The 19,073-nt window shown below is 35.0% G+C and overlaps 1 protein-coding gene across 1 annotated transcript in view; it reads right to left on the bottom strand.

The window, feature by feature from the left end:
- The window catches only part of LOC105289152 (calcium-activated chloride channel regulator 4A), a 29,299-nt gene that overhangs the window by 5,221 nt on the left and 5,005 nt on the right, over nucleotides 1-19,073 (bottom strand). Inside the window, exons 2-11 of the mRNA XM_011355694.1 lie at nucleotides 14,793-14,933; nucleotides 14,501-14,648; nucleotides 11,789-11,897; nucleotides 10,072-10,249; nucleotides 9,527-9,745; nucleotides 7,105-7,332; nucleotides 4,573-4,750; nucleotides 3,157-3,263; nucleotides 558-773; nucleotides 90-150 (exon numbers count right to left, since the gene is read on the bottom strand). Coding sequence (XP_011353996.1) covers nucleotides 90-150; nucleotides 558-773; nucleotides 3,157-3,263; nucleotides 4,573-4,750; nucleotides 7,105-7,332; nucleotides 9,527-9,745; nucleotides 10,072-10,249; nucleotides 11,789-11,897; nucleotides 14,501-14,648; nucleotides 14,793-14,933 — 1,585 coding nt within the window. The remainder of the gene's footprint in view (nucleotides 1-89; nucleotides 151-557; nucleotides 774-3,156; nucleotides 3,264-4,572; nucleotides 4,751-7,104; nucleotides 7,333-9,526; nucleotides 9,746-10,071; nucleotides 10,250-11,788; nucleotides 11,898-14,500; nucleotides 14,649-14,792; nucleotides 14,934-19,073) is intronic.

The following is a 19,073-nucleotide window of genomic DNA, read 5'->3' as shown; positions in this document are numbered from 1 at the left end:
AATCTTGTAAATGTGCTGCAGAATAAACAGGGTTTTAGGATTTTGAGGTGGTTTGAAGGTAAAAGGATGAGAGGTGAGGCAGTTTTGACAGGGCATCCTGGCTCTTGTCATGCACTGAGTGGCTACTGTCCAAACTTCGTGAAATCTCAGCTGGGAAAAGTAAATTTTGGAAAGTTCATCTTGGTCTTGGCCTTATTCTTTGACCTCGGAGTTCCCAGATTCCATGATTTGGTAATGCTAATCAGGAATGGCTATCTACACACCAAGTTTCACAGTCTCCCTATATTGCCTCTTGAAAGTTATTCTTAGCCTACTTAATTTTTTCCCTTCTCTTTCTTTCTCCAGATGCATAAGTTTTTCATCCTCTTTCCTGCCACCACAATTTTCAGGACCATATAGGCATAGAAAGTACATTGTATTTTATTTTAATCTTGAAGATGATACAGGTATTGGTACAGATATAGGATATAGGATTTAATATCCTATTTAGGATATTAAACAATGAATTTTCAGCTATGAAACAAATTTGTGAGGAAGTATAAAAGCTGATTGCTTACCTTTGCAGTTCCTGGAATACTGAGATAGGCCATTTTGGAAACTCTGTCCACTGTGAAACTTCCCGTTGGTGTTCCATTGGGATCCCAGAGAGAAATAATGGGAGACTCTCTGACCCATGTGACGAGAAAGAATGTGTCCTTTCCCACAGTGCTATCAATTATTACAGTGCCATTCATCCAGGGATCATTGTTCAGCATTAATCCCTTACTTTCAAGCTGTTTAAATATATTTTAAAAGTTAATGACTTGAGAAGAGAGTAATTTTATTCTTTATTATTTTGTTTTTTAACATGATTCTTAATTTCTGGACTGAGAACAAGCTTATATAGAGCATACTACCTTAGGCTTGTGATGTCTCTGAAAGCTGATTGGGATATGACAGTTGTTAGAAAGTGTGGAAATATAGGGTCTGAGGAAAGGACAGAATATAATAAAAGCATTAAAACAGGAGAATGTGTTTTACAGTTAGAGACATGGCCCTATTGTTTTTTCCCAATTGTTTTGGTAAACACCCACCTGAGACTTTAGCGTTCAAGGATGCTACAACCTCAAAGATTTGCTGTAGGGGGTGTGTGTATGTGTGTGTGTATTACTCTAAGTTTACCTATCTTCATGATGACTTCAAAGAAAATAATTGGTGGTGGCTAGAGTATTTGAGTACACACAGTAAGGTGGAGCCTTAAGAGAGAAAATTGGGACTAGCAAATAATGAGACAAGCGCTCCTGGATAGTTTCCTGATGTGAAATCTTTAAATAATTTTTAACATATGATAAAGTGAATAGCACTGGACAATAAACATGTCCAACAAGAGTGTAAAGAGGCCAAAATGATGTTTATGAATGTTGGAATCCTGAGAAGTGAAAGTTAGGACCCTTCTATTACAGGAACTTCAGAGAAAGTTTTTCAAGTCTTTGTGGATGGTTCTTAGTCAAGGAGAATCAACTTTATCCACTGACCAGGAAGGTGTCATTTCAGGAAATGATGGAAAATCCCTCTTTTACTCCAACCCAGCCCTAAACCAAAAATACCTTCATAGCAATGCTGAGAGGAGAGAGTGAATTCTATCATTGAAACATCATTGCAATGACAAAACTCTCAGCCCTATGTTAAGTGGGCATATCTTTGAGTGGACAAAGTATTATTATCAAGTTAAATCTGAATGTGAGTGACTTTTAGATTCCTCATCAGGAAAGTGTAAGGAAATTAGAAGGCTTTGGCTACATAGTAGTACTGGGGGAAAATAACTGAGTAAAGAGTGGGGCACAACATTTCCTGTGTATTCCAGCTGCCATTTTAAGTGTGGGGAACAAAACCTTTTTTCTTCCCCTTCCATACTGTTTAAAAAATCCATTCTCAAACACTTTGAGCACTTCCTGCATGTAAATGTTGTGTTTCTGGCTGATTTTCCACATCCTGCTCTTATACTTTAAAATTCCTTTGGAATATTCCATTTTAATGTCCCTCCATCCACTAAAAATTACTAAGGTTAAAACAGAACACAAAATAATATCCTCAAAATCAGTTCTCCCTCCTTACTTATCCATTTGAGATAGTAATATCATTATTTTCTAAGTCAACCAGATTTAAACCATCAGAAATTAGCTTTATCCTCTTTCGGTTTATTCTCCATACACTGCCAAGCTAGATCCCAGACCAGTTTTTAATCTCTTTGCAGGGTGACGCTACAAACCGGATCTCTAAATCAATCTGCACATATAATCCTAACCCTGAATTCTATAACTTACATGCTCTTTATAGAGTAGAGAAAAATAGGTTTGTTTAGGTGATCATGTCAAGTTTTAATATAGGCAGTGACTTGATGAACTGGAAGATAGAAGACAAGTCTTCACATAAAGTGACATGATATAGACTTGGTGGGAATTGAGATGGATAGAAAATTTTTTAAAAAATATTTTGAAGGAAACAGAACAGTTGGCGTTGACATTTTACATGGAACATGAAAGAAGAATCGAAGTTTAGTCAAAGTTTTTTAATCTAAGTAACAGAAAATGGGGGTGTTATTTAAATACAGATGAAAAAAGTTGAGTTCAGAAGAGAAGTGAATAAAATAGAAAGCCAGTGAAAAGAGTGGTTGAAGAAATAAAGAAAACCCTAAGCTTTTAGATATGCAATCATTATTCACTCTGTTTCTTCATGTAAATTTATTTCTAAGATACTTTGTTTCCATTTCCAAGCCCGGTTCTTGAGTTCATTCATCTCATTTACATTTATTTCACAGCAGTGAAGGGTGGGGGGAAAACTTGGAAACGATAAGTTTTTTTATGCTTTCATAGAAATATGGATGCTATATTATTAGACAAAGTCTATTATATGAAAATTTAACATTATTAGGTTTTGATGTTGTCCCTTACCCAAACTCTATGGGAAAAGAAAAAGAAAAAAATATATCTTCTATTTCATTACTTACTTCACTATTTTACTACTTCATTTGGTTATATCTAAAGAATAATTTCTATCTCATACTTACAATTTACTTTGAGAAAAACATAGAATTCAAAACTTATAATAACCAAATTATTATTTTTTTTGATTGTGGCTAAATGCAAACACAGAAACCCGAGGAGTGGGAGCTCAGACCTGAACAGACTGCTGGGCAATATCAGTGTTTCCTGATGCAAGGGCCCCGAAAGCATCAATGAGGCCGTTGTTCTGGGCTTGATCTGAGGAAAAAAAATGGCTTCCTCCTAAAATATAAATACATTAACTAGGTTGCTTTCTAGAAAATAAGTACTTATCACAATTTAATGATTTTAAGATAACAGGATCAACAAAATTATAACTTTAGTATATATTACTAAAATAGACCAAAACCCATCAGGTATAAAGATTAACTGAAATATTAAAAATGTCATAACCGGGAAGTGTAAGCTACCTTTTTACCTCACTTATAGAAATCTCAGCTGGATGAAATGCATCAAGTAATCATAGAATATCAAAAAAAAAAAAAAAAGATGTTACAATTCTATGTATTAAAGCTCACAGACTTTCACAGCCCTTTAGAGGAATTATTCACTTTTGTTTAAGATATAGTTCTAATACTGTTGGCCTTTAGGTTTTTCAGCCAGAGTGGTTCAGACTCAGAAAATTAGAATGGTTAAAGAGCTGCTATATTGAGGTATCCTGACAATAGCTGGCAATGAGGACATAGAAAAATGTTAAGCAATAGAGAAAAGTCCAAAAAAGCACTACTTTTAGAGGGCTACTTGGGATAGAAATAAAATTTACAGTGGCTATGAAAACACTTTAAAACAGTGGGGGCTTACACAACTAAGCATCCAAAAAGCAAGTATATGTTTGGTACCATTAGGAGCCAATTCAATATAGTAATTGATATTCATAATGTTATAAATTATGAATTCTCTACTATGTTTAAGAAGGCACTGAAAACATGTAGTACATTTTAATCATATGTCTCTGTATCTAAGGCAACAGCTACCAGAGTAAATGTTTATTTAGAAACTTCCCTGTTGTTTAGATCTATTTAGCCTGAGCCTCTGTTAATCCCCTTTCTTCCCTACCCCTGCAGCCTAAGTAAACTCTGATATGAAGGATTTCTCACCCTGCCTCCCTGTGCTTTGCGTTGTCATCTCAACATGATTTTTTTACTCATGACCTGATCATCTTTTCTACCCACTTTTCCTCTAAAGAAATTCAATATCTTGTTTAAGGCCCAGCTCAGAAGTTACCTTGTCTTTTATGCCTTCTTTCCCTGACTCTATACAATCCTGGGAGAATTAATGGCTTTCTCTGCTCACACAGTGCTTGACTCTTATATATTCCTCCTGTTAAGGAGGAATGTTATCTGATTATGCTATCGGATTAATGGTTTTATTTGTCTCTCCATCCTGCTGGACTCAGAGATCAGGTCTAGTTTAACGCTGGTCTGTAGCTCCTGGCATAGCACCTACAGAGCTTGAAAGAAGTTGTTGAATTGTCAGCCTCTACACTTATGTGTTGCTATCAAAAGACTAGAATATATAGGTCATATTTTACCTGTTATATTGCTCATCTGTATGACTGCTGCATCAGCAGATGGTCCCAAAGCAATAAAATGAATTATGGCCCCACTTTGTTTCACTTTATCAACACAATTCTTTGCAGAGCTATCCTCCCCATCAGTCAGCAGCACTATTTCAGATCCATCTATTTGAGGGTATATTTCTCTAATTACCTGCAAACATAATCAGAGCATAATTACCAAATGTTTCTAGATCAAATAGACTTATAAGAGATTCGAAAAAAATGTACAGTGAAATAAACAATAGTGCTCAGGAAAGAAGACACAGCTTCTGTTTTACAATGATAGAATCTGTAACCTAAAACCCCTAGGGGAATTTAAACATTTCTGTATTTTCTGTCAATCTGCTTTAGGGAATGTTTGCTCAAATGACGTTATGAAGTTATATGGGAGCAGGGCTTTGGAACATCTTACTTGAGTTAAATGACAATGACATTTCAGTCTGGGGAAGTCAGGTCAACCAGACACCAAAAAACAAAAAACAAAACAAAACAAAACAAAACAAAAAAACCTAAATGTGGCATTAAATATTTCTCTTCTTTCCTTGACCAGACTTCCCTCTGACAAGGCTTCAGTATGTAAAGTCTGTTGCATAAACAGCTAAATGCATTAAGAATCCACCTCACCATTTAAAAAAAAAAGTTAACGATTCCAACTTAGGGAACCCTCAATATGCTCATAGAAAAAAAGATATAGAAAATTCTAAGCAGGTCAACGTTAGGGAACTTGTTATACATATAACTTTTATTTTACCCTTAAAAGGAACAAGCATGAAACTAAGTATATTGGTGGTGTTCAGAGAATACGTGAATTACATTTGTTAAATTTTATTTGTGGCTTGAACTCTTTTTCTACAAAGCCAAATAGTTTATACTCAGAGTTCTGAATCTAGGCTCCTATAAAAAAGGATAAAGAGAATTCATCACAGGATAGCAACTATATTTCATCTTCTCTGACAGGTTTAATTAGTAGTGGCCTCTTGGTATACCATTTTGAGAAATTGAATCCAGGCCAGGAGGTAAAAATGACAGATTATCAGTGGCTTTCCTGGACTTGAAACAGAGATGTATAGATTTGCAGAAAAAAGGTTTGGAATCTCTAATACATCTGGGGTTAGGGAACAACATGACCAGCCTCATTTCAATTTTTGCATGTTTCAAGGCAAAGAATGATATATATATATATGCATTCTTTGCATATATATATTATATATTGCATAATATATGGGAAATATGCTCTGACATGCATTAAAACAAAACTAAAAACTAGAAATTTGTTTTATACATTTACAGCATTTATACAGCATCCGCACCACATTCCCCCTACACATTTGATTGAAAAATGAAGATCTAAAGATGAAGTAGAGCTCTCTCTGCTTCGCCTGTCCCTTTCTTGTATTGGTTATTCACTGAGCACTTAATATGTGTTAGTCACTGTCCTGGCTGCTGGGGATTCAACAGGAAGAACTACACGGTTCCTGCATTCATGAAAAGAATAGAATTAAATTTTAAAATGTTCATTGAAATATAACTAGGCATAATTGTGACAAAGAAACAATTAAAATATTCCATAGTTCAAGAGAAACAATGGGGAACAATGTGTAAGTAAATTGGTTAGAGCATCAGAAGGAGAGAACTGAGAAAAAAGACTGAAAAAGGATGAGAGATATTCAAATAACATCAGATTAAGAAATTCAGACTTAATTTTATAAGCTGTGGGGGGGGGATGAAGTTTTCTAAGCAGAAAAATGACATATTTGGTATTAATTATAAGCACAAGATGACAATTTAGAAAAATATAAGATTTTTAATAATAGATGTGAATTATATATTTACTATGTAATATAATAAATATTGTTTTAAGTATGTAAATATATAATTTCATTCAATCCTCATAATAATTCTACCAGGTGGGCATTCTTATTTTCCTGCATTTTATAGTTAAGGCATTGAGAGTCCAAAGATACCAAAAATGTTGCCCAAGATCACATAGCTAGTAAATTATAGAGCCAGTAGTCTGATATCAAAACTCATGCTTTCACCAATATTCCTTACCCCAAACTAATAGTCCCTGCTACATATGCTTTACTAGATAAACATCAGATTGTCGTAACTAAATGACACAGAAACTGAAATGAGGATTGGCCCAAAGTGGAATCATACCATATAACTTGTTTCATCGCTTTAAAAGTTGATGACTTTTTCTGCCAAAGCACAATTATTTATTTAACCTTTATTGAGTACTGACTAATGCAAGGCAAAAAGACAAAGTCCTTGACTTCATTGAGTTTATAAACTAGTGGCATTTTTATAGTAATATACTCATTCATCAGTTTGTTCACTGATGCCTTGATCCATTAAGAAATTCATCAAGTGAACTTTTTAATGTTCTTAGTATTGTATTTCTTAGAATTAGTTATCTTAAAATTAGTGAGCAAGTATGTGCAGCAGCACTAACAGAAAAATGTCCTAATAATAAACAAACTATATATGCAGTATGATTTTCACCTGAAATGCTGATTCAATTCCAGCGCAGATGGAAGTTCCTCCATTAGCTACTGTAGGCAAACTATTCAAGAGCCGGTTTTTTTCATTGCTGCTTATTATTTGGATTAGCTTACTTTTAATGTTGGCAGTACTATCAAAATGCACCATCCCCACCCAGGATCCATTTCCAGTAATCTGCAGCAGGAAATGTTTTGCTGCTTGATTCATTCGATTTAGGCGATTAAAATTCTGAATAAAAAAGGACAAGAAAAACAATCAAGTGGTTTTCAACTAGAAAATATTAGCACATCACATAAAATGAGTAAGCAGAATTTCTTGTTAAGAATATTTTATCGTCTATGGCACCCTGAACAAGCCCGATCCTTTCTGATCTTGGAAGCTAAGCAGGGTCGGGCCTGGTTAGTACTTGTGCTAACCTAGTACCTAGGAAGACCAGGTGCTGTAGGTATAGGAAAAAAAAAAAAAAAGAATTTTCTATCAATAGTAATTGGTATTATTAAAGAAAGCAATTACTTTTTATTTGATAGAATTTAAAAATATAGTTAAATTTTACAGGACACTTATAGCATAGTATGGAACAGAGGCTTTTAACTACAGGTGATTCTTGGCTGTTAAGCACCCAAATTACAGGTGGAGGTTGGTGGTGGTGAGTGGAATTGGTGGGCGATGACTCACTTCTTAGAGACTTCCCAATTAGTCCTGGGATCCTCTGTTCTAGTTGAACAAGATGAAACCACTCCCCAGATCCCACAATATCGAACCAGACTACCATGGACTCTAATTAGAGACTGAAATCTCCCCATCCACTGAAGACTGGAAAACTAAAAAACCTGAAACTTTCTCGAGTTGCAGCTATAATCTGAGAGGCCTAGTTACTACCTCTTCTGCACCTAACCTCTCCCAACCACTTCTACACCAATGGATTAATTGGAATTGGTTCTTTGATAACTCATTAAGACCTACATCCTTCTTTTCTAGGTGAATGCCCAGGATGTAAGCCTCTTCATACATTTGCTTTTCCAGTCCCTCAACATCAACTGATCTTTAGTACCTCCCCTTAACACATGCCCAAATTTTTCTCTGAACTCCCTAGAACAAATCATAGTGAGAAACTTCTACATCCCCATCTTTGAGGGCTCTCTCTGCTATTTTGCTTTACCTTTAAACCTGACTCTGCCTGCGCCCTGTCTAGGAGTCTCTCAATCAGGAATGTCATCTCTCCCCAGTGACACTTCCTAGAGCACTTCTATGTGCTGGTGTCTAGTACTCTGATGCTCTTTTGAAAGCCATGTGCTATTGTGGATTATTTCATTCAGCTGTAGCATTCTCTGGACTATTTCATTCAGCTGTAGCATTCTCTGCCCTTTTCATTAACCATTTGTTGAAGACATTATTCCTGATCTTTAGCATGCTCAGTCCTGCCTCAAATGTGCCATCCTTTCAGGTGCCTTATGACATTACATCTGCTGGTTTGTGTTCCATTCATTTCAACAATTATTTATTGAGCACCTACATATGATAAACTCTTTTCTAAGCAAAAGGGATACAAAGGTTAATAAGACATGTTTTCAAGCAGTAAAGGATATGGTTCCTAGAGGATACGGTTCTCAAAACTAGAGGAGCTCTTAGTCTAATGGGAGAGAAATGAGTATTCTCAATATAGCATACAGTAATAGAGGTTTGCACCGTTCATTGTGGGAGACCAATAAAAAGGCACTTAGCCCAGCCTGGAAGACCAGCCCATTTCGTGGAGGAAGTGAGTGCCTGCACCAAATTTTGAAGAATGAGAATGAGTTAACTAGGTGATGGGAAGGGAGAGACAGTTTTCTCTATGCAACTGTGAACCCTTCAAGGATATGGGTCTCTATCCCTAGAGCCTAGCACAATGCCTATTATTTACTAAATGATAGTAGAAGGAATGAATGACTGAATTTGACCATATCTTCTTTCTGGTGTTGCTCTTTGTTTGTGTCTTTGATCATAAAGAGGTGATTTATATAAATGATAAATAAGACTGACTCAGAATGGAGTTCAGCAATTCACTCAATCTCATGTCTGTCAATTATTTCCAGTAGATAAAGGGGGCAAGTAAGAAAATATTTCCATATTTCAGTCTTTTGTTCTAATCTTCTAACTAAATCTTTACTGATGGGCCTAAAAGTCCTCCTCATTAAACTGTCCATTTTCTGGAAAACAAACAAACAAACAGAGACTCTCAAGTTAGGTCTTTTAAACTTTATTGCCATCCTTCTTTCATTACAATATTTAATGCCTGTCCTGTGGTCATGATCAAAGGAAGCGATGGGTCTTATGCCACCATGTAAGTTAGAATAACCCAAGTAAAGACAGTGTTCAGGGTGTTCTTAGGTATTAAACTACCCACTAGTTGCCACATCCCGGAAAAATAGGCTCACGGACTTACCGCCATGCTTCCAGACTTATCGAGAACTAAGCACACAATTCTTTCACTGATCCTCAGCAATGAGAAGACAGGTGGAGGGGGTAGTCCCACCATAGGTGTGGTGCTTTTTAAATCCTCAGAATTGCTGATCACCTCCCATGTGCTTCTGGCGTTGCACATTTTGTTTTGTAGGCTCGGAGCTTCTCGGTTATGGTTTTTTTCATTACAGAATTTAACGACCTAAAAGGTTAATAAAATGAAAAAAAAAGATTTGATATATGACGAATTTAAAAATTCAACAACAAATTTGAAAAAATTTGCTACAAATATGCTGTTTATTTAATGAAATATGATTCAGTGAGGAATCATATATTAGTAAGGAGGATTTTCAATAATAGTAATAATAAGTAACACTAGTTGAGTGTTTGCTATGTAACAGTCAATGTTCAAAGAACTCTATATTAATGCGTTTAATCCCTCAGGTCACCTGCCCAGATATTTTATAAATATGATATATGTTCTTTGATTATAAATATACAGTATGAAGTAATAATTGGTATACTCACAGAGTCAATACTTTGCATAAACATTATCGATGTCTTTTCAGTTTGCTCTTTATCAGGGAAGAATTGACAATCTTTTTCATACAATTTTGTCTTAGAATCAATTCTGCATCTATTAATTGCACAGCTGTTTCCTTGACACTTATAAACTCTATTTATACCTGTAATACCTGTGGAACACCTGAAAATATATGACAGTTAGTCTTTGAGGCAACCTAACCATTAACATTTTTCTAAAATCTTAAGTATCTATTCACAGTGATCCTTATAGCAAGGTTTTTATTCTTATATGTGTATCACACACATCCTATTTTGACAGCAAAGTTTAAAGGTTTCTCCCAGAGCAGTTTTCCAAGAAATTTCAGAAGGAAATTTTAAGTGGGATCTCCAGTATGTACAATGGCTGAGTTCTCTATCAAGACTAAAGTTGCTGCTGACCTGCTTATACTAATGGCTGTAGATTCCCCCTTTCCAAACATCCCTCCTTGTAGCCTTGTGGTGGTAAATGCGTTGTAAGCATCTGGACAAGGCAACCTGTGAAACCATGTACCCTTGGTACCATCTTAGCTTAAAGTTCTTTGTAGGTTTCTTTTCAAAGAAGATATCCCCAAAAGAATGAGATGTGACATAACTACAAGTGTTTTGGTTATTTGAGGAGAATTTTTATCCAAAGTGAAATGTGGCTTTAAGGAAAAAGACTGAGATGCTGCCTGGGACAGTAGAATCAAGAATGGTGGAGGCATTTTAGATATATATTTCATTTCATGCAATTGGCCACAGGTGGCGGTGATTATAACAAACATGCTGGAATGTGAATATATCTCATCTTTTCAATGCGTTTCCAGTTCAAATTTAAGAAGCAATGATTAAATTTCATTTAGTCACTTAGGGAGTCTCCTACATATATGTATGCTTCTATTGCCCCCAAATTCAGTGAATATAATGATGTTAATTATGTTAACAATCATGATGAATTTTCTGCAGCAGAAACTAGACAATTAGGGGGAATATGATATAAATAGACATAATCAATGTAATACTCTTTAAATTACGTGTCCTGAAACCGGTGCTATGGGCTGATGGAGGGCCTTCATTAAAATCATATATCATTTGTTTGCACATTTTTGATAAGCCTCTAGCCCCAGCAGGGCATCTAAAATTGATTAAACTGATGGCACACAATTTTAGATAGATTTTCTTCAAACAATCTGCTCTCTTGACCTTAGAACTAAGAGGATTGTCTATTATTAACTGTGATGTTAGATTGGTATTTTAAAGTTAGTTTTGTAAATCCCAAGAAATTTGTTTGTCCTGTGTGGCTCCTTAAGCTGTTTGACTTTTTACTCAGCCTACAGTTACCACTATTTATTAACAATTTTTTTCATTCTTGTGTAATAAAAATAATTTTGATCTCCAAGCATATAGTACAGTCCTTTACACAGAGCACAACTTCAGTGTAAATGAGTTCTGGCAGCCATGGCGGAGAGATATAAAAATATGTCAGCTTGACTTCCAAATGTTCTTGATGTTATGAGTATTTTAAATGGGCAACCAGCTACTTCGAGATACATTTTCTTAAACCCAGAAAAGCACTGTTTTGTGATATAGCATCTATTATCTGCACTGGGACAAAATGAATGATTGGCATTTCAGAGAAATCAAACTAAGGAAACAAGAAGTTACAGCCCGAAGTAATTGAAGAAAATTTAAATAGTCATGCCTTGTTGCTTCAATTTTTTTTGACTTAGCACTGTAGTAAGGCTCATTGTCGTTGTATTCATCAAATACTCCCCAGCGGAGATGGGCCCACTCATGGACAAACCGTCTACCTGTGGGAAACATATTTCAAATACATGATCATAATTCAAGTGACAAAATTTGCCCCTCAAAAATTTTAAGAAATGTTGTTTAAATAAAAAAATAATTATATTTTGTTTTTAAATAACTGCCAACATTTATATTTATGTTTATAAAAAGCATATAGCATTACATTGAATTATAGCATGTTATAATGGTATATTATTTCTTATTCTACAACATGTTAAATCAATGAAACATTTATTATGTATATGCTATGGGCAGAATAGACTGAGCTTTCGGTTTTGGTTCTGGGGGAGCAAAAAATCTTAGATATAACAATGTTTTTTAACTCTACAGTGTTCGCTTCTACTAACATAAACAGATATGTAATGTATTTGTGGCACTAAAATTTCATGAGTGTAATTAAATGTTAAAAAAATGTCTATACAGCAAAAGTTGAAAATCACATGATATCACTTATATGTGGGATATAAACCTAAAAGCAACAAATGAGCAGGACAAACAGGGACTCATAGTCACGGACTTTAGGCTTTATAGACTAGTGGTTACTAGTGGGGTATGGGAAGAGGGTGGAGGTAGACAGGATTAAGGGGGTCATATATATGGTAGCTGAAGGAAACTGGACTTTGAGTGGTAAACACACAATAGAATATACAGATGTCAAATGATAATGTACACCTGAAAATTATATAATTGTATTAACCAATGTTACCCCAATAAACTTAATTAAAAGAAAAGATTGAAAAACACTGCTATAGACCATATAAAATGTTGGGAGTATCTAAATGAAGTGATTAATTTATATTACTTAACACATATAAACATTAATTATATAAAAATAATTGCTATTAATTATATATATTCAGTGCTATGCTAGGTACTAGGAAATATAAAGATGAGTAAGTTATATTCCTTCATTAGGATAAACTTATAGAGAGGAAGTCAGAATAAAAAAAAAATTTCCTAAGAATTTCAGGGTAAATGGAAGAATAAAGATAAATCCATAGCTTGAAATACAGGAAGAAAAGCAAGTAGAATTTTTGTTTTATAAATGTTAGGAAAAACTTTAAAGGAAATAGAAATGGAGAAGGAGAAGTTGCAAATAAGTCTGTTCTGCATATGTTTCTCTAACTCAAATTAACTCATAAAATCTGAAAATAGGGGGAAATTTTCAGTATCATGCAAAAGTCATCTTTCTTTTTAAAGTCCTTGCTACTCAAAATGTGTTCCTTGACCCAGCAGCATCAGAATCACCTGGGAGCTAACAAGAAATGCATAATCTTGGGCCTGCTCTAGACCTACTAAATTAGAATCTGCATATTAACATGATCCCTAAGTTATTCCTTTACACATTAAACTTTAAAAACACTGGTTTAAAATTTCCTAGGCAAATGAAACGCAATTAGTGATTGTGAAATTATATATAACCTTCAGTATAGGAAGAAAAAAATCCTCATGTCAGTTACCGCAATAGGAATTTGGCAAATTTTAAGAAAATTTAAAACTGCCTGCACCTGTAGCTCTCTTTTTTATAGTGGTCCACTCTCAGACTTGCTTCTTTCTCGCTCATGGCAGGTTGCCCTGCCTCCCACACCCACCCTAATTTGATAAGAATAAAACATCAGGATAACAATGGTGAGGGAGTTGAGCTATTTATACTTGTAGTCGAAATGACTGACTTTGTTGGACATGCTACATAGGAAAAAAAAAAAGTATAGCTAGAAGGGAGCAAAGGATTAATTGTGCCCAAGTGAACATGGTCAGACTAAAGTATGAAGGAAAGTTAAGATTGAGATGGGATGAGTTGATGGAGCTTCCAAGACTGGGGTGTGGTATAGGTCCAGGCACTGATGAGAACCAGGGATAGCTGACTGTTTGACAGAATCAAGAGACCTGATTGAAGGGGCAGTGGAAGAAAGAGAGGTGATCTTGGAATATGCGGATTCAGAAGGTTTTCCTTGCATAACAATGTGTGAGTTGGGCCCTCCTTTCACAATAATTTACATTTTATCTGAAAGAATGTGCTTTAGTTCATTTGAAACATGATCTTAACATTTAGATTGAACTAGATGAAATTGCTATTTTTATAGGTAAAAGTTATCACTTATAGACAAATTCTTGTTTAACCAAATGTATTGAATGATAATATCAGCAACTAAAAGCCTAGCAGTGTTTTCTCTTGTCCAGGAACTGTAATCTTGGCTACTTTCCGCTCTTCACACAACTGCCTTCCATCAGGGTGACATGTGATTGATTTATGTCCAGCTTTGGAGAACTGGGAAATAAGATCTACAAAGCATGCTTTAAGGACAACACTTATTATTGCTGCCCTGTGTTCAAATTTCTGTAGACACTGTACTCAGTACAGTTGCATGGATTATCTAATTTAATATTCACAACAATTCTATAAAGTAGGAACTCCTCTATTCACCACTTTGCAGGAAGTAAACACAGATAGGCTAGCTCACTTGTCCAAGGTCATACATAGCTGAGAAGTAGGAGAGTCAGGATTTGAACTTAGGGACTCTGGCTCCAGGGCATATACACTTAACCTGGGTACACAGATATTTGTTGGAAGCATTGCAAAATATATGTTAACCAAAATTCCTACCTCTTGGTCCATATTCATTTTGCTTTTTTCCAAGTACAAAGTCAGGAGAGAAATAGATGTATTCTCCTTTTTCTTCACAGGCTGTGAACTGTTTGGTGTATGGTTCATCTCTACCTCGGTGGGTAGGTGGTGCAACTAAAACATCGGCCTGAGAATGTTTAAAAAGATTTTTAAAACATCAGAAATAAAAATGACAACATTTAGTCTGAAAAACTCTGAAACAATCAATTTGCAACAAAATTGAGGAGCGCCATAAAATGTACTGTTTTAAGAGAAGTTTTTTGATTCTTACGTGTTTGTAGCTTTCATGTTTTGGTCTCTTGTACTGAGGATTTTTCTTCCAATTATCAGGAATTAGTATTGATACATTTTTGAAAAAAAGTCTTTTTTCTGTGGCTTCAAACAGGTAAGTAGAAGCTGTGGTCACCATGTCCTATTATTAAAGGAAAAAAATATGTGAGAATGGCCAAGTGACAGTGGACTAAATGAGCAGAGGTTCATTACAGGCATATCCCAGATTAAGAGTGGAGAGAAAAAGCAACTGACTAGTAAAAGAGTTTCTGCTTCAGAATTCCAACTCTGCCTCCATCAGTCCAAAATTATGGCCTAGTCCTGTACATTTAAAGGTTGTGAATCTTCCACAATTCTTCAGCAAAAGGCAAATGCATCTATTTGGTTTTAAGAGAAATTGCATAATATGATAAAGATCATCCGCTTGATTCCAGTGCTGATATTAGCACTTTCTGGGTGATAGATCTTGGCCAATCTATATACACTCTGAAGCTCAGTTTCCTCATCTCTCAAATGGACTATTACTACCTATCTTTAAGGTTGGCATAAACATGAAATGAGTTATAAAATGCTTGATACAAAGATAGTCATAAAACTGGTTGATTACTGTTTATCAGTCACAGCCTTAGCTTATGCAAGCTGAGGAGAACAGTCTGTAGGCATGAGTTATGGGAGAGGATTTTCATTACATACCCATTCCTTCAGTAGAGGCAGCTAGGTTGTAGTCTAGGGGTGAGGTGATGGAAAAAATTCATAGTAGAGGTGGAGCTTTTGGACCATAGGGAGAGCTTGTTTCTCTACTATCAAGCTGAAAACATTATCATCTTATATTTGTTCAATATCCTGAACCCCAAAATATAATGATTAATAAAAGAAATAATCCTAACCTAGAGCTTAATATCTAGTGGGGGAAATAGATGGATTAAAGGGCTTTATGGTAATTTAATCTACATGATCAAACCCACTGAATAAATTGAGGAATCCTGGGTGTTGGATTATGATGTCAACCTCTTTGTCTTGCTGGCAGCATCCCAGTCTACGGTGTTGTTTTCTTCGAGGGAGGGTCTGTTCCCCATGTTGCTTCTTGACCTAGCATAAATGCACAATAGAACTGTTCTCCTTCAGGAATTACAGGGCTCTCTTCTCTGTTCTGTTGAAGACAGTCCAGTGTGCTGACTCATATATACTGAAGAGAACAGCAAAGTAATTGGGTTCAGAGGCCTGGGATCAGTCAGAAGGCCAGAATTCAAAGTACTGAAGGCCCAGAGGACTAACTGGGAGTAAGGAAAGGTGCTTTGAAGAGCTCCCAAAGTGGGTTGGAGGTTACTTCATCACTGGCCTAAAGCAGATGAAAGAATTCTCTACCTGTTCCCTAAGGATACCTCCTCTCTCTTTTTATTTTAGGATATTTAGATCTCAATGGGTTGTTGTCATCTGCTTGAAGTAATGGCTCTCTCTATGCCCATGAGATAAGAGAGTGTATAGTGGTTGAATTCACCGACAAGAAAAGAGAGAGGACTCAACATTAGAAATGAAAGGGGAAATGTTACAAGTAATAGCACAGAAATGTGAAGAATCATAGGAGACTATTATGAAAAATTAGATGCCAACAAATTGGAAAACCTAGAAGAAATGAAAAAATTCCAGGAAATGTACAACATACCAAGACTGAATCATGAAGAAATAGAAAATTTGAACAAACCAATTACTAGTAAGGAGATTGAATCAGTAATCAACCACCCTCATCAAGCAACAAACAAAAGTCCAGGACCAAACAGCTTCACTGGTGAATTATACCAAACATTCAAAGAAGAATTAATACCAATTCTCAAACTCTTCCAAAATAGAAGAGGAAGGAACATTTTGAAACTCATTTTATGAGGCCAGAATTACCCTGATACCTAAACCAGACAAGGACGCCACAAGAAAATACAGGCTGATATCCCTAATGAGCATAGATACAAAAATTCTCAACAAAATTATAGCAAACTGAGTTCAATAATACATTGAAATGATCATATACCACAATTAAGTAGTATTTATCCCAGGGATACAAGGATGGTTCAATGTCTGCAAACCAATCAATGTGACACAACATTAATGAAGTGAAAGGTAAAAATCATATGATAATCTCAATAGAAGCAGTAAAAGCATTTGACAAAATTTAATACCCATTTATAATAAAACTCTCAACAATGTTGGGGTAGAAGGAACATACCTCAACATAATAAATATATGACAAGCCCTCAGCTAACATCATACTTAATGGTGAAAAAAAATGAAAGCTTTCTAAGATCAGGAACAAGACAAGGATGCTCACTCCTGGCACTTTTATTTAACACAGTTTTGGAAGCCCTAGCCAGAGCAATGAGGCAAGAAAAAGAAATAAAAGTCATTCTAATCAGAAAGGCAGAAGTAAAACTGTTGCTATTTGGAGATGGCATGATATTATATATGAAAACCCTAAAGACTCCACCAACAAACCATTAGAATTAACAAATGAATTTAGTAAAGTTGCAGGATACAAAATCAATAGAAAAATATATTGCCTTTCTATACACTAATAACATACTATCAGAGAGAGAAGTTAAGAAAGCAATCCCATTTACAATTGCATCAAAAAAGAATAAAATACCTAAGAATAAATTTAACCAAAGAGGTGAAAGTCCTGTACACTGAAAACTATAGAACACTGATGAAGGAAATTGAAGAAGGCACAAATAAATGGAAAGATATTCCATACTTAAGGATTTGAAGAATCAATAGTATTAAAATGTTCATACTATCCAAGGCAATCTGCAGATTCAATGCAATCCCTAACAAAATGCCAATGGTATTTTTCACAGAAATAGAACAAACAATTCTAAAATTTGTATGGAACCATAAAAATCCCTGAATAGCCAAAGCAATCTTGAGAAAGAACAAAGGTGGAGGCATCACATTCCTTGATTGTAAACTATATTACGAAGCTATCATAATCAAAATAGTATGGTATTGGCATAAAAACAGACACAGGAGTCAATGGAACAGAATTGAAAGTCTGGAAATAAACACATACATATATGGTCAATTAATTTATGACAAAGGAGCCAGCATTATACAATTTGGAAAGGACAATCTCTTCATTAAATGATGTTGGCAAAACTGGAAAGATCCATGCAAAAGAATGAAACTGGACATTGTCTTACTATATATAAAAACTAACTCAAAATGCATTAAAGATTTGAATGTCAAACCTGAAACCATAAAACTCCTAGAAGAAAACATAAACAGTAAGCTTGCTGATGGTTTTTTGGATTTTACACCAAAAGCAAAGGCAATAGCAAAAAAAAATCTGATTTAAAAATGTGCAGAGGATCTGAATAGACTTTCCAAAGAGGACATACAAATGGCCAACAGGTACATAATAAAGTGCTTGGCATCACTAATCATCAGGGAAATGCAAATCAGGATGACAGTGAGTTATCACCTCACATCTGTTAGAATGACTATTATCAAAAAGACAAGAAATAATGAATAATTCATTGGCAACAATGTGGAGAAAAGGGAATCCCTGTGCACTTTTCACAGGAATGTAAATTGGTGCAGCCAATATGGAAAATAGTATGGAGATTCCTGAAAAAAAAAATTTAAAGTAGAACTAGCATTTGATTCAGCAATTCCACTTCTGGGTATTTAAACAAAGGAAATGAAAACACTAATTCAAAAAGATATATGTACCCTCATGTTAGTTGCAGAATTATTTACAATGGCCAAGACATGGAAACAAACCTAAGTGTCCATAGGTGGATGAATAGATAAAGAAGATATTGTATATATAAACAATGGAATATTATTGAGCCTTAAAAAGAAGGAAATCCTTCCATTTCCAACAATGTAGACAGAACTTGAGAGCATTATGCTCAGTGAAATATGTCAGACAGAGAAAGACAAATACTGTACAATCTCACTTATATGTGGAATCAAAAAAAAAAAAAAAAAGGAAAGAAAAAGAAAAAACACCAAAAACGGAGCTCATAGATTCAGAGAACAAATTGATGATTGCCAGAGGCTTTAGGATGTATGTGGAGGTGGGGTTGGCTAAATGGGCGAAAGGGGTCAAAAAGTACAAACATCTATTTATGAATAAGTCATGGTGATGTAGTGTACAACATGGTGACTGTAGTTAATAATATTGTATTGCATATTTGAAAATGCTAAAAGATTAAATCTTAAGTTCTCACACAAAAAATATTATAACTATGTTATGATGATGCGTGTTAACTAGATTTATTTTGGTGAT

Source organism: Pteropus vampyrus, unplaced genomic scaffold, assembly GCF_000151845.1.
Source record: "Pteropus vampyrus isolate Shadow unplaced genomic scaffold, Pvam_2.0 Scaffold22, whole genome shotgun sequence".
In the NCBI taxonomy this organism is placed as follows: domain Eukaryota; kingdom Metazoa; phylum Chordata; class Mammalia; order Chiroptera; family Pteropodidae; genus Pteropus; species Pteropus vampyrus.
The sequence above is the reverse complement of the archived record's forward strand: the minus strand, read 5'-3'. Positions and strand labels throughout refer to the sequence as shown.